This window comes from Delphinus delphis, chromosome 2 (genome assembly GCF_949987515.2).
Source record: "Delphinus delphis chromosome 2, mDelDel1.2, whole genome shotgun sequence".
Classification (NCBI taxonomy): domain Eukaryota; kingdom Metazoa; phylum Chordata; class Mammalia; order Artiodactyla; family Delphinidae; genus Delphinus; species Delphinus delphis.
The window spans coordinates 137,860,298-137,875,431 of NC_082684.1; the positions used below are offsets into that span (position 1 = coordinate 137,860,298).

The following is a 15,134-nucleotide window of genomic DNA, read 5'->3' on the forward strand; positions in this document are numbered from 1 at the left end:
GAAGGATCATTAAAAAACTTCCAACAAGGAGATTTACATGTTATTCAACCTTTTCATACCTCCAAATATTTTACTGAAAAGGAGAGTCATGACCTCTGCAACATCTTAAGAAAAATGATTATAAATAGATTAATATTCTCTATTCCTTTAAGGGAAAGTGATGAAGGAGCTGGAGGCTCAGTGGGAGCTGTTCCCGGAAATCCCCAGGACCTCAGCACAAGTCAGGGAAGGGAGGTGGGGGCGTTACAGTGGAGGATTAGGGAGGGCGTCTGTAGCTGTGCCAAAGGAAAAAAATCTTGCCAAGAAAAGAGTATACAAAGCCGTGTTCATCAAAGCCTGTAACCCAAAGGGATCCCCTCAAAGCTTTACATGGAGAGAAAAGGTCGGCATCTGCTTCCTCCAAGAGGGCGCGAACTGCAGGCGGAGGCAGGTCTCAAGGGTCAGGCGCCCCTTTCTTCCAGTCCCACGACCTCTCCCTAGGTGCTCACGTCACATGGGTGACCTAGAACTGACCCAGAGGCTCCTCGGACCTCCTCCCTGCGCCCGCCGCCACCGCCAGAGCCGATGCCGACTCCGCACCCGGCAGGATGTACAATAGAGCGCCGGAGTCTCACCCTGTGGTCCAACCCTCCCCGTCGCCATGGTGACCGCCGGAGTCACGCAACTCCACCCCTTCCTCGCTGCGTGGCCCCGCCCCTCCGAACGCGGAAACGCGAGGCTTGAGCCAGCTGCGCGAACGATTCGGGAGGAGGGAGGGCGGTGGCCGAGGCTCGCTTGGCTGCGCTCCCCGCCCCTCGGAGGCCGGCCTTCCAGCGCGCCCCAAAGGTCCACAGCGCTTGCGGTTACTGAGCGCTCAAGCCGCCGGCCCCGACCCAGGCCCAGCAGCTTCCCAGGCCCGCACCCGTAGTGGAGGGAAGAGCCGCCTTGGGGAGGAGGGAAAGGGACCTGGGGGCGGCCACGGCAGGTGAGGGGTGAGCGAGGCCCTGGGAAGCGGGGGATGTGGGTGTGTGACGCGTTTGTGGCTGCAGGTGAGTATGGTTTGTAGTGTGCGCGGCTGCCTCTGTCGGTGTGACTTTGTGAGTGTGGCCCTGAGTGGGTCGGTTCATGTGACCATGCACGTGATTGCACGTCCCTGTGTGTGTCTGAGGTCGAGTCTGAGTTCATGGGGGTGATTGGTGTGCCTGTGCCCCTGCCTTTGTGTAGCTGTCATCAGTGGGACTGGGAGAAGGTGGAGGTCTGTGTGTGGGCCGCCTGGGGTGGGCAGTGGGGCGCTTGACCTGGGCATACAACTGTAATACCATTTTGGGGCTACAGTGCTGCAGCCCAGGAACATATTTTTCCTGTAAACTTTTAAGAACTCTGAGCAGACTAGTTATTTTGGAGATTGCACCTCAGCCTGAAAGTGATAAATGCCTTTGTCATTGCTGAGTACGGGCCAGGTGTGAGGCTTGTGAAGGAGGCATGAGGAAAGTAGCAGGGCTAGGCTGTCTCACTTTTCCTAGGGAGTCATGAGTTCTGCATTTATGCTGCTTCTTTGTCTCCACCTACAATGTTCCAGCTCCTGTTGGCACAAAGCTTCAAGAGACTAAGGGGTGATAGAATAGCTGTGTGCAAATTTTCAAAAGCTTTTATACTAAGACAGAGTACAAGATGAGGTGTCACCGTCAAAATGTCAAGTAGTCAGCTTTATCCTCCCATGAGGTTTAGAAGATAATGGAATAAGTTTCTGAAGAAAGGAGGGGTAAATCTTCCCCTGAGGAAACTTAAAAAAAGAATAGCTCTGTACTGGTGTGGTGAGGTATGGAGGCTTGCATTAAAAAGCCAATGGCATTGCCCAGAGACTCTCAGGTTCTAATATTTCGTTATTGCTGGTGTTAATAATAATCACAGATTGTCCATACGAAGATCATATGATTGAGATAAAGGATAAGAAAACATCTGACTAGTTAAACTGGTTAGATGACTTACACATTTGTAAAGGCAATTTCACTGATTGTAAATTGGCAGGGCCTGTTGAAACCCTGAGGGATAAGTGGACTGTAAACTGGCTGGTTCTGCTGAAACCTTGAGGGATAAGTGCATGTAATTCTTGGTGCACACTCACAACTAGCAGTTTAATTGTCGAGCAGTACAAGGGCCAGAGAGGCCCCGGTGTCCAGAGCACTCCCTGAGGAGGGAGTTTTCTTAGGCAGGATTAAGGCAAAATTCCTGCAGCCCTTTTCCCAGCAACATGAACAGGTGCTTTTGTTTTTGTGAAGAATTGTGAGAGATCAAATCAGCATTGAGTTCGTGGTCCACATTCTTTCTTATTTAATACTGACCAGTTGAGTTACAGTCTCAGTGAACCTTTTTTTTTTTTTTTTTTTTGCCCTATGCAGAATGTTCCCCTTGTGACTTGGAAAAGTATTCCCCTGAAGTGGATGAAAGAGAGCTGGGAGAACAAACTTCCTTTTCATACCACTCACAGCTGCTTTCCCTTTGCAGCAGTTTTTTTTTTTTTTTTTTTCACTTAAACGTCAGTTGGTCAGATGCAACATTTGGTATCTATCTTAGCTTTCATGTACTGCCAAACTAGCGCAAGTGTTAAAATCACTTGCCTCTACAAAAATTTAGTCACAGTTGGGTGGAATCTCTCCATCCAGCAAGATTAGTTATAAAATAATATTAGGTGGTAGTGGATAATACTGAGGACTGTGGTGAGGAACATCTTTCTACTTACTGCTGAGGGAAGAAGTGGATGACAGTGAATGTGTGTGCCTGTGAATGATGTGTGTATATGTATTTGTATGGTAGTTTGGTTTGTAGATTGCAACTGATTCAAACTATGAATACTTTATTTTATCCCAAGTTTGGTGAATCTAGAAGCATACTTTCTGGCTTTAATTAGCTAAAGTGTTTTATAAATCTGTTGAGTAGGTTTTTTTCTAAACATGTTTTTGATATTTCCTCCTGTCGAATAGTGATTGTTTATAGTATTGCAATACTAGAAAATGTCTCCATTAGGCAATATTTAGATGATATAGAAATATTTCAAGTCTGTCTAGGTAGAAAATATTCTGGAATTAACTATATGGGCTAGTTGCTTTCAATTAAAAGCAGTGACCAGCTCAGAGAAAGGCTGTAGTTCAAATGGCTTCAATTTTTAACATGTTAATATTTGTTAAGAGAAAATGAATATGCAAAGAATGATTTTCTTTATTTCAGTATGAATAAGAAATACATCTGCGCACACTGATTTTCAGCATAAGACTGGCTGATAATTTTCTTGATATTTTAGAGCCACTTAAGATTTTAATAAACTTTTCTAAGTACCATCCTAGCCTTGAGAGAAGAGACCATTATTACAGTGTCAAGGTTGTAAACCTAGTTTAATATTGGATGTCTACATTTACCATCTCCTTGGGGTTCAGTTTAGTAACCCCCAAGGTTAGTTTGCAGTTGAGATTGCTCAGTGCCCTGCGTACTTGAGGGAGAAGATTTGGAGGGCCAAGGAGGAAGATTCGTTGGTTTTAGAATCCCCAGCTCCTGACCAGTCCAGAGAAGCAGCCCCTCTAAAATGGCAGTTCAGAGTCATCGCAGGAGTTAAGTCCTAGGGTCTCAAACTCATCCTAGCCCTGCTAGGAAAATCCAGGCTTGTGCTGGGGTAGAGGACATGATGCAAACAAGCATTTGAATCCTTCCAAACTGATGGGTGGAAGTTCTCCATTGGGCAATAAGAATCTGCAACAAGGAACTATAATTTTCAGGTTCCTGTTACAACACAACACAGATCCCTGAGCAAAGAGGGGTAGCCTTTAAGTTGAAGACACCCAGCTAATGGAAAGCTCGTAGGTACCCGGGTTAAAAGGGACTCTAGGATTGCCTAGTTTGGCCTGCTTAGGATGTAGTCATTTATTTAGTCAACAGATAATGCCTGCTGTGTACCAAGCACTGTCCAACGCTTTGGAGAGAGAGTGGTGAAATAGTCACAGATGAGAAAACAGCCCCAAAAGGGTCAGTGACTTTTCCAACGTCACAGAGCTATAAAAGCTGGAAATCACTAATCTCACAACAGAAGACCACACATTTTTTCTAAAGGCACATGTTTTGTTTTGTTGCTAGTTATTGTGCCTTCAGGTCTATTCTGGTATCTTACCATGGATCTTTCAGAGTACATTATATCACTTTTAACCACATCCATATGAACAGCAAGTTTTCCTGTATTTTGCATTAAAAACTATGTGTGAGTTTCTGAAGCTATGTTCCCCTAGAGTGAGATTTACGGCATTTTATGAATTTATGAGGAAGCAGGCTTACATTAACTCCATTTTCTAGTATGGACTGTTCTCTAGAATTTTATCAGACAGGAATATCTTTATTAGCATAGATTCTTAAGATCTTGTCAAAAGATAGGTTATGCTACTGCATTTGAAATCATTTAACTAGGACAGACAGTCAGGTGTCAGAAAAGGCTGTCCTGTGTCTGGTCCTGGTTTTGCAATAGCCGTGGGATCTTGGGTAAGTCATTAAAATTTTCTAGACCAGACTCTTCTTCTGGAGGAACTAAGAGGGTTGGAATAATTCTCTCTTGGGGCCCTTCCTGCTCCATGATTATAGGTTTTCACCAAATTGTTTTCTGTAGTTTAAGTATACGCCGACAAGGTGAAATAGCCCATTTCCTCAGTTTTATCCTTTAAAGTATTGTTGGTAGAGCTAGACCAGACTCTACATTTAGTGCTGATGTAAACATGAATTCTTGACATGAAACATCACATGCTTTTATTTCAGGGTTAACCTCCATTTCAGCTAATCATGGGAGAGATTAAAGTCTCTCCTGATTATAACTGGTTTAGAAGTACAGTCCCCCTTAAAAAGGTATGTATGGTTTTACTACACCTCTTATTTGCAAAATCTTGTAATTGTTTTTATGTGTGATTTAGGTGTTATGTCTTAGTAGTGTTCGAGAGTAAAGGTTATTGCCAAGTATTGTGACTGGGTTGGAGAGCCTAAAGTTCACCCCTTCCCTGTCAAGTACAATCAACCTTTGAGACTCATTCAAGAGTAAAAGTGAGAATAACTGTACTCATTATTTTATAATTGTTTTTACATATTCAAGCAAGCAGGAATATGTGTACTCCTCTGTATAGTTTAGTAGAAAGCTGACAGCAACTGCAACTGTACAGTAAGTGCAGTTAGATTCTATTAGAAAGCATTTTCCTGTTCCTCAGATTTAAGATTTACAGTGAGTCACATTATAGGTCCTCTGTTTGCCATGATATATACTCATTCTGCCATAGTCATCTTTTGGAAACTTTATATGCCTGGGATGTCTAAAAACGCTAAACACTTCTATTGAAGTTTGTTGACTCTGAGTCCCAAGTTAATCCCAAATGTTTGGGGATCACACTAGACAAAAGTTGTGTCAGAATAAAATCTTTGCTGATCCCCTTGCAGAAATATTAGAGTACTATGATCTGAAGAACATCTGTGTCTCTGTTGTAATTATTTTGTCAGGATAGATAGCTGTGGAAGTATCATGCAAGTTTGAATTGATAACAGAATTACACTTCATATAGAAATTTGAGATACAGTCTCCAAGTATAGACAGAATACCTGCTATATACCTGGCACTGTTGTAGGAAGTCCCCAAATATCTTATTTAATTCTTTCAACAGTTTAACCAAGTGGATAGTGGTGTGCCCACTTAGCAGATGGGAAAACCGAGGTTCATGGAGGTTAACATGTTAAAGTCACACAGTCTAGTTGAGTTTAAATTAAAATCAAATTAATCTGGCTTCACAGCCAGAACTGGGCTTCCCTGGTGGCACAGCAGTTAAGAATCCGCCTGCCAGTGCAGGGGACATGGGTTCGATCCCTGGTCCAGGAAGATCCCATGTGCCGCTGAGCAACTAAGCCTGTGCGCCACAACTACTGAGCCTGCGTGCCACAACTACTGAGGCCCGTGCGCCTAGAGCCCATGCTCCGCAACAAGAGTAGCCACGGCAATGAGAAGCCCGCGCACCACAATAAAGAGTAGCCCCTGCTCTCCGCAACTAGAGAAAGCCCGCAGTCAGCAACAAAGACCCAACGCAGCCAAAAAATTAATTAACTTCTTTAAAAAAAAGAAAAAATTCCTTAAAAAAAAGCCAGAACTAATTGGCAGCTTACCAAAGGGAACCCGCCTTTCTTCTTGCTACCCCAGGAACTACTGCCCATGCTAGGAGAATTGCCCCCAGAGTCCCTCTGCCTTGTCCCATCCCCTCAAGTGATTCATGTGAGCTCCTCTTGATGGACTCACTCAGCAAGCTAATCACCAGACCCAAAACAACACAAACTTACCTAAATATTCTTGGAAGTAGTAGTTTCATTGATGTAATTTTCTCCTTTGGTCAGTTTGGCCCACAAGACGTGAAAAGTTTGCTTGAAATTTCATAGTGCTAGATTTTCATTTCAGAGATCTGAATATCTTATCTCATATGAATTTTATTATTATAAGGTTGGAATTTACCGCATACCACTGTCAGAGGTTACTGAGATTTTGTTTACTACAATCATAGCAAAAAGAAACAGGAAAAGCAAAAATGTGAGTGGCAAATACAAAGGGCAAAAACATAATCATGAGATATACTGTCACCCGAGGAAGTCCAGAAGGTGTTGGTTAGGACCCTTTGGGCTTTGCCCTGCCCTGTTTGTCTGCTCCCAGTGATGCCAGTGACCGCGGTTAGTGTGCCGCCACCCACATTGGCACCATGGGCCCCACAGCACTGCCAGTTAGGAGCTCTCAGAAAATAGAACCTTGAACTTTTTAATGTAAAAAGGATAAGTGTTGATTTGCATTGGCAAAAGTTCAAGCAGTTAATGTACTTTTCCAAATACCAAAAAGTCAGCCAAAGAGAACAAAAATTAAACTATCATGCAGTGCATACTGTAGCTAACACTCTTGACACTGTTGAACACTCAGTATCTGCCAAACTCTGTGCTAAACACCTGATTTGTCTCGGCTCATGTAATGCTCATCTGTTTCCCTTTTTGGGTCAAGAACCACTAAATCAGGAAGGTTTCTGATGACCTTCCTCCTTCTTACCCCCTTTTCCTCCAAAAGCCAGTTTTTCCCTGAGCCCAGTCCCCACACTGACTGAATGGTTTGAAACATTCTCTGGGGACAGTGATGCCTATACCTGCCTCGTCCCTCCTCTCTAGCAGAGGTCTCCCCTTCAGAGTCTTGGTCTAGAGCAGGCTCCTGAAGCATCTCTTTGAGAGGTCCCATCTCTACCCAGTTTCTCCCTGGAGGCTGGAGTCGTTTCTTCCCCTCACTTCCCCTGCACACACTGACCCTGCTGATCCCAGCCCGCCCTCTGGGCCAGCACCCAAGGATGACTCTGCAAATTGTCCTCCTCCTATGTGCACACACGCATGCGCACATGCACGTGTGTGCGTGCGCGCACGTGCGCGCGCGCGCGCACACACACACACACACAGGCAGAAGTATGGGGAAGAAATCAGATGCCATGTACAGAGTTTACTGTTTAATGGTAAATGATAAATTTCATATAATCATGTCTGGGGAGGAAAATTCAAAACTGATAGAGAAAACAGCTCTTGGGAGAAGTATAAAGCAGTTCCATGGACTATGTCAGCACTGAAGAGGGAAGTGGAGACAGCCGTTCTTTATATGTGCTAGTCTGGTGTGATCCCCTCATTAGCTTGTAACAACCAAGGCAGTAATATTAAAATTGTCAGTGAAACTATAGTGCTGAAATAACTATATAAAACCCAATCCATGAGGTTTTTCATTTTGTTTCTTATAATTTTCCCTCCAGATTATTGTGGATGATGACGACAGTAAGATCTGGTCGCTCTACGATGCAGGCCCCAGAAATATCAGGTGTCCTCTCATATTTCTCCCTCCCGTCAGCGGAACTGCTGATGTATTTTTCCGGCAGATTTTGGCTTTGACTGGATGGGGTTACCGGGTTATAGCTGTAAGTATTATTGATTCAGGATTGAAATTAAGTCCACATTTTCTGGTTTTCTGTGTGTGTGTGTGCATGTGCGCTTCTGTTTCTGATTAACTGTAGTAATAGGCTTGTTTTTTATTGAGGTAAGATACTGTTTTCCTTTGTTAAAATGTGAAAGGGAGTTTTTTGAAGGAAGGTGGTGTGGTTCACCAACATACAGAGGCTCAGAGGGGACAAACCTCTATTGGAAGCCTTCTTTACCCTCAGCTTGAACATGCATTTTCTGAATAAGTCTGACCAGCAGGAAGCATTGTCCTTGTTTATAGTTAAGGAGACTGAGGTCCGGACCGTTTTAGTGATCACCGAGGGTCACACAGCCAGTAGGCCATGGAGGGACAGCCCAGCTCAGTCTTCTGACCCCATTCACCCTCCCCTTTTATTACATCACTGCTTCGGGGGCAGCAGAGGGATCAGCTGACATCCAGGGGACTGAAAGCTTGCTTTAATGTGAGTCTTTGATAGGTGAGGTGAGGCTCATTAATTAGCTCATATCCTTCGCATTTGGTTTTTTGTTTCTAATCTTTATCACTGAGTTCGGTCCAAATCTAGTTTCGCATTGATCATTCTCTAAGCTTCTTCTCTGGGAGGTGGGCGTAGGTAGGAAGGCACTGTTTGTTTTTTTGTTTTTGTTTTGGCCACACGGTGTGGCAGCGAGATCTTAGTTCCCTGACCAGGGATTGAACCCATGCCCCGTGCAGTAGAAGCACAGAGTCCTAACCACTGCACTGCCAGGGAATTCCCAGGAAGGCACTGTTGCTCACAGTGGAGTGTTTGGTGTGCCTCGATCGGATCAGGACAATGGATGTTGGTTTCCTAACTTCCCCTGGAAGGAGAGGCTCTGGCTTTGGAGCCAGCAGTTGTTTTTGGGACCTGGAATGTTAACATGTAAACATTACTCCCCTTGGAAGTACTGCTGTTAGTATACATTTTATTTACTGCCTAGAAGAGAGAAAACGTGGACCAGATCTCTTCTCTTGGTTGATAACTGAAAATTCCAATGGGGTTACCACTAATTGGGGTCATAAAAGACAAATCCAATTCCTCTTCATCCAGGCAGCCCTTCTCTTTCTTGAAAAAACTAGTTATTATCGGTGGCCTACTGCCTTCCGCCCCCAGGTCTTTTCTTCTCCAGCTAAATTTCTCCAGATTCTTTAACCATTCCTCGTATTGTGTGTTTGAATCCCTGCAACATAATCCTCCCTTGTTCTGGGTTTTCAGTAATCCCTCTCAGTGGACAGCATTGCAGGAGAGCAGAGTGGTAACCGCCCTCATTCCAGTCCACTGCAGCCTAAGTCGTGACACTTTCTGTCCTTGTGGTCCCTGTTGATCAGCCAGGGAGGGGGAACCTGAGCAGCCCCTGGGTGTCTGTCTCACTTTAGAGTGCTGTCCAAAGCGAACAGTGTGGTTATCACTCTAAACTGACAGGGCACATAGCCTTGCCTTCTGGCTGGATGTTTCTTCTTGCTTCTTGATGTAGGCTTTTGCTATTTCTTAGCTAGATAATGAATCAAGAAAAAGGCCACCAATGTCTTCAAAATTACTTTGTCCTTCTTAAGATTTGATCAGAATGCCCAACCCCAGGAGGTTCTGAAATTTACTAGGTATTTGTTAAATACCTAGCAGTTAAAATGCATGGATCCTCTTTTCATTTACATATTTATTGAGATAATTATAGGTTCACATGCAGTAAGAAATACTAGAGAGATATCCCTTATATACTTTGCCCAGTTTCTCCCAATAGTAACATTTTATAAAACTGTAGTAGGATATCACAACCAAGACATTGATGTTAATGTAATCCACCAGCCTTGTTCAGATTTCCCAGTTTTACTCGTACTCAGTTGTGTGTGTGTGTATCAAGTCATATACAGTTTTATTACCTGTCTAGGGCACAGATTTTTTAAATTTAATTTTTATTTTATATTATAGTTGATTTACAATGTTGTGTTAGTTTCAGGTGTACAGCAAAGTGATTCAGTTATACATATACATATATCCATTCTTTTTCAGATGGTTTTCCCATATAGATTATTAGAGAATATTGAGTAGAGTTTCCTGAGCTATACAGTAGGTTCTTGTTGATTATCTATTTTATATATAGTAACACTACTATATATATATTTTAATCCCAAACTTCTAATTCATCCCTCCCCCTACCATTGCCCTTTGGTAACAGTAAGTTTGTTTTCGAAGTCTGTGAGTCTGTTTCTGTTTTAAGTTCATTTGTATCTTTTTTTTTTTTTTTTTTTGCGATGCGTGGGCCTCGCACTGTTGTGGCCTCTCCCGTTGCGGAGCACAGGCTCCGGACGCGCAGGCTCAGCAGCCATGGCTCACGGGCCTAGCTGCTCCGCGGCATGTGGGATCTTCCCGGACTGGGGCACGAACCCGTATCCCCTGCATTGGCAGGCGGACTCTCAACCACTGCGCCACCAGGGAAGCCCCTGTATCATTTTTTTAACTTCCACATATAAATGTTATCCTATGATATTTGTCTTTCTGTGTCTGACTTAACTTCACTTAGTATGATAATCTCTAGATCCATCCATGGTGCTGCAAATGGCATTATTTCATTCATTTTTATGGCTGAGTAGTATTCCATTGTATATATGTACCACATCTTCTTTATCCATTCCTCTCGATGGACATTTAGGTTGCTTCCATGTCTTGGCTGTTGTGAACAGTGCTGCACTGAACATTGGAGTGCATGTATCGTTTTGAATTATGATTTTTTCTGGATATATGCCCAGGAGTGAGATTGCTGGATAAAATGGTAGTTCTTAGTTTTTTTTTTTGTTTTTTTTTTTTGTGGTACGCAGGCCTCTCACTGTTGTGGCCTCTCCCGTTACGGAGCGCAGGCTCCGGACGCGCAGGCTCAACGGCCATGGCTCACAGGCCCAGCCGCTCTGCGGCATGTGGGATCTTCCCGTACTGGGGCACGAACCCATGTCCCCTGCATCGGCAGGCGGACTCTCAACCACTGTGCCACCAGGGAAGCCTGGTAGTTCTTAGTTTTTTAAGGAACCTCCATACTGTTCTCCACAGTAGTTGTACCAATTTAGATTCCCACCAACAGTGTAGGAGAGTTCTCTTTTCTCCACACCCTCTTTAGCATTTATTGTTTGTAGACTTTTTGATGATGGCCATTCTGACTCATGTGAGGTGATACCTCATTGTAGTTTTGATTTGCATTTCTCTAATAATTAGCAGTGTTGAGCATCTTTTCATGTGCTTTTTGGCTATCTGTATGTCTTCTTTGGAGAAATGTCTACTCAGGTCTTCTGCCCATTTTTCAATCAGGTTGTTTGTTTTTTGATATTGAGCTGCATGAGCTGTTTGTATATTTTGGAGATTAATCCCTTGTCAGTTGCTTCATTTGCAAATATTTTCTCCCATCCTGTGGATTGTCTTTTCATTTTGTTTATGGTTTCCTTTGCTGTGCAAAAGCTTTTAAGGTTAATTAGGTCCCATTTGTTTATTTTTATTTTCATTACTCTAGATGGTGGATCCAAAAAGATATTGCTGTGATTTAGGTCAGAGTGTTCTGCCTATGTTTTCCTCTGAGAGTTTTACAGTATCCAGTCTTCATTTAGGTCTTTGATCTATTTTGAGTTTATTTTTGTGTATGGTATTAGAGAATGTTCTAGTTTCATTCTTTTACGTGTAGCTGTCCAGTTTTCCCAGCACCATTTCTCCATTGTATATTCTTGTCTCCTTTGTCATAGATTAATTGACTGTAGGCACGTGGGTTTATTTCTGGGCTTTCTATCCTGTTCCACTAATCTATATTTCTGTTTCTGTGCCAGTACCATACTGTTTTGATTACTGTAGCTTTGTAGTATAGTCTGAAATCAGGGAGACCGGATCCTCCAGCTCCATTTTTCTTTCTCAGGATTGCTTTGGCTATTCGGGTCTTTTGTGTTTCCATACAGATTTTTAAATTTTTTGTTCTAGTTCTGTGAAACATGCCATTGGTAATTTAATAGGGATTGCATTGAATCTGTAGATTGCCTAGAGTAGTATAGTCATTTTGACAATATTGATTCTTCCAATCCAAGAACACAGTCTATCTTTCAATTTGTTTGTGTCACCTTCAGTTTCTTTCATCAGCATCTTACAGTTTTCAGAGTATAGGCCTTTTTCCTCCTTAGGCAGGTTTATTCCTAGATATTTTATTCTTTTTGCTGCATTGGTAAATGGGATTGTTTCTTTAATTTCTCTTTCTGATCTTTCATTGTTAATGTATAGAAATGCAACAGATTTCTGTGTATTAATTTTGTATCCTGCAACTTTACCGAATTCATTGATGAGCTCTAGTAGTTTTATGATAGCATCTTTAGGATTTTCTCTGAATACTATCGCATCATCTGCAAACAGTGACAGTTTTACTTCTTTTCCAATTTGGATTCCTTTTATTTCTTTTACTTCTCTAATTCCCGTGGCTAGGAATTCCAAAACTATGTTGAAAAAAGTGGCAAGAGTGGACATCCTCGTCTTGTTTCTGATCCTAGAGAAAATGCTTTCAGCTTTTCACCGTTGAGTCTGATGTTGGTGTGGGTTTGTCATATATGGCCTTTATTATGTTGAGGTAGGTTCTATGCCTACTTTCTGGAGAGTTTTTATAATAAATGGGTGTTGAGTTTTGTCAAGAGCTTTTTCTGCATCTATTAGATGATCATATGGTTTTTCTTCTTCAGTTTGTTAATGTGGTGTATCACACTGATTGATTTGTGGATATTGAAAAATCCTTGCATCCCACTTGATCATGGTGTATTATCCTTTTAATGTATTGTTGGATTCAGTTTGCTATTATTTTTTTGAGGACTTTTGCATCTATGTTAATCAGTGATATTGGTTTCTTTCTATTTTTGTGGTATCTTTGTCTGGTTTTGGTATCAGGGTGATGATGGCCTCATAGAATGAGTTTGGGAGTGTTCCTTTCTCTGCAGTTTTTTGGAATAGTTTCAGAAGGATAGGTGTTAACTCTTGTCTAAATGCTTGATAGAATTCCCCTGTGAAGCCATCTGGTCCTGGACTTTTGTTTGTTGGAAGTTGTTGTTTTTTTTTAACATCTTTATTGGGGTATAATTGCTTTACAATGGTGTGTTAGTTTCTGCTTTATAATAAAGTGAATCAGTTATACATATACATATGTTCCCATATCTCTTCCCTCTTGCATTTCCCTCCCTCCCACCCTCCCTATCCCACCACTCCAGGCGGTCACAAATCACCAAGCTGATATCCCTGTGCCATGCGGCTGCTTCCCACTAGCTATCTACCTTACGTTTGGTAGTGTATATATGTCCATGCCTCTCTCTCGCTTTATCACAGCTCACCCTTCCCCCTCCCCATATCTTCAAGTCCGTTCTCCAGTAGGTCTGTGTCTTTCTTCCTCTCTTATCCCTAGGCTCTTCATGACACTTTTTTTCCTTAAATTCCATATATATGTGTTAGCATACGGTATTTGTCTTTCTCTTTCTGACTTACTTCACTCTGTATGACAGACTCTAGGTCTATCCACCTCATTACAAATAGCTCAATTTCGTTTCTTTTTATGGCTGAGTAATATTCCATTGTATATATGTGCCACATCTTCTTTATCCATTCATCCGATGATGGGCACTTAGGTTGTTTCCATCTCCGGGCTATTGTAAATAGAGCTGCAATGAACATTTTGGTACATGACTCTTTTTTTTTTTTTTTTTACTTAAAAGTTTAATCATATCAGGTTATTTTCCCTGTTGACAAATTTCATAACAGAAACAATATGCATTTATTGACTTTCAATAGCCCTAGGTACAATGAAAGTATTGTGCTTAATGTTGATGTCTCTAAAGACAGGTCTGTATTAATTAAGACCACAAGCTTAAGCTAGCTCTAATACCAAATATTAATTCAATATTAAATATTTCCCAGATCACACGAACCTGAAATGTATTCTAGTGAGCTTCTTTTATATTTCTGAGAATGTATATAAGCACTCAATTTCTTTTAAGCAAATTAAATACAGCTCATTTACAAGTTAATTTTGTTTTTTATATATATACATATGTTCCCATATCTCTTTCCGCTTGCGTCTCCCTCCCTCCCACCCTCCCTATCCCACCCCTCCAGGCGGTCACAAAGCACCGAGCTGATATCCCTGTGCTATGCGGCTGCTTCCCACTAGCTATCTACCTTACGTTTGGTAGTGTATATATGTCCATGCCTCTCTCTCGCTTTATCACAGCTCACCCTTCCCCCTCCCCATATCTTCAAGTCCATTCTCCAGTAGGTCTGTGTCTTTCTTCCTGTCTTATCCCTAGGCTCTTCATGACATTTTTTTTCTTAAATTCCATATATATGTGTTAGCATACAGTATTTGTCTTTCTCTTTCTGACTTACTTCACTCTGTATGACAGACTCTAGGTCTATCCACCTCATTACAAATAGCTCAATTTCGTTTCTTTTTATGGCTGAGTAATATTCCATTGTATATATGTGCCACATCTTCTTTATCCATTCATCCGATGATGGGCACTTAGGTTGTTTCCATCTCCGGGCTATTGTAAATAGAGCTGCAATGAACATTTTGGTACATGACTCTTTTTTTTTTTTTTTTTACTTAAAAGTTTAATCATATCAGGTTATTTTCCCTGTTGACAAATTTCATAACAGAAACAATATGCATTTATTGACTTTCAATAGCCCTAGGTACAATGAAAATATTGTGCTTAATGTTGATGTCTCTAAAGACAGGTCTGTATTAATTAAGACCACAAGCTTAAGCTAGCTCTAATACCAAATATTAATTCAATATTAAATATTTCCCAGATCACACGAACCTGAAATGTATTCTAGTGAGCTTCTTTTATATTTCTGAGAATGTATATAAGCACTCAATTTCTTTTAAGCAAATTAAATACAGCTCATTTACAAGTTAATTTTGTTTTTTATATATATACATATGTTCCCATATCTCTTCCCGCTTGCGTCTCCCTCCCTCCCACCCTCCCTATCCCACCCCTCCAGGCGGTCACAAAGCACCGAGCTGATCTCCCTGTGCTATGCGGCTGCTTCCCACTAGCTATCTACCTTACGTTTGGTAGTGTATATATGTCCATGCCTCTCTCTCGCTTTGTCACTGTTTACCCTTCCCCC

General features: G+C 41.9%; 1 protein-coding gene across 4 annotated transcripts in view; it reads left to right on the plus strand.

Moving 5' to 3' along the window:
* The first annotated feature begins 694 nt into the window (after positions 1 to 694).
* SPG21 (SPG21 abhydrolase domain containing, maspardin) overlaps positions 695 to 15,134 on the plus strand; it is an 83,912-nt gene continuing 69,472 nt past the window's right edge. Inside the window, exons 1-4 of one of the 4 annotated variants that reach the window (XM_060003727.1) lie at positions 695 to 1,028; positions 4,768 to 4,854; positions 6,476 to 6,562; positions 7,800 to 7,961. In XM_060003727.1, coding sequence (XP_059859710.1) covers positions 4,792 to 4,854; positions 6,476 to 6,562; positions 7,800 to 7,961 — 312 coding nt within the window. In that variant the 5' untranslated portion in view covers positions 695 to 1,028; positions 4,768 to 4,791. The remainder of the gene's footprint in view (positions 1,029 to 4,767; positions 4,855 to 6,475; positions 6,563 to 7,799; positions 7,962 to 15,134) is intronic. The other 3 variants (XM_060003728.1, XM_060003729.1, XM_060003730.1) reach the window with 3 other exon arrangements.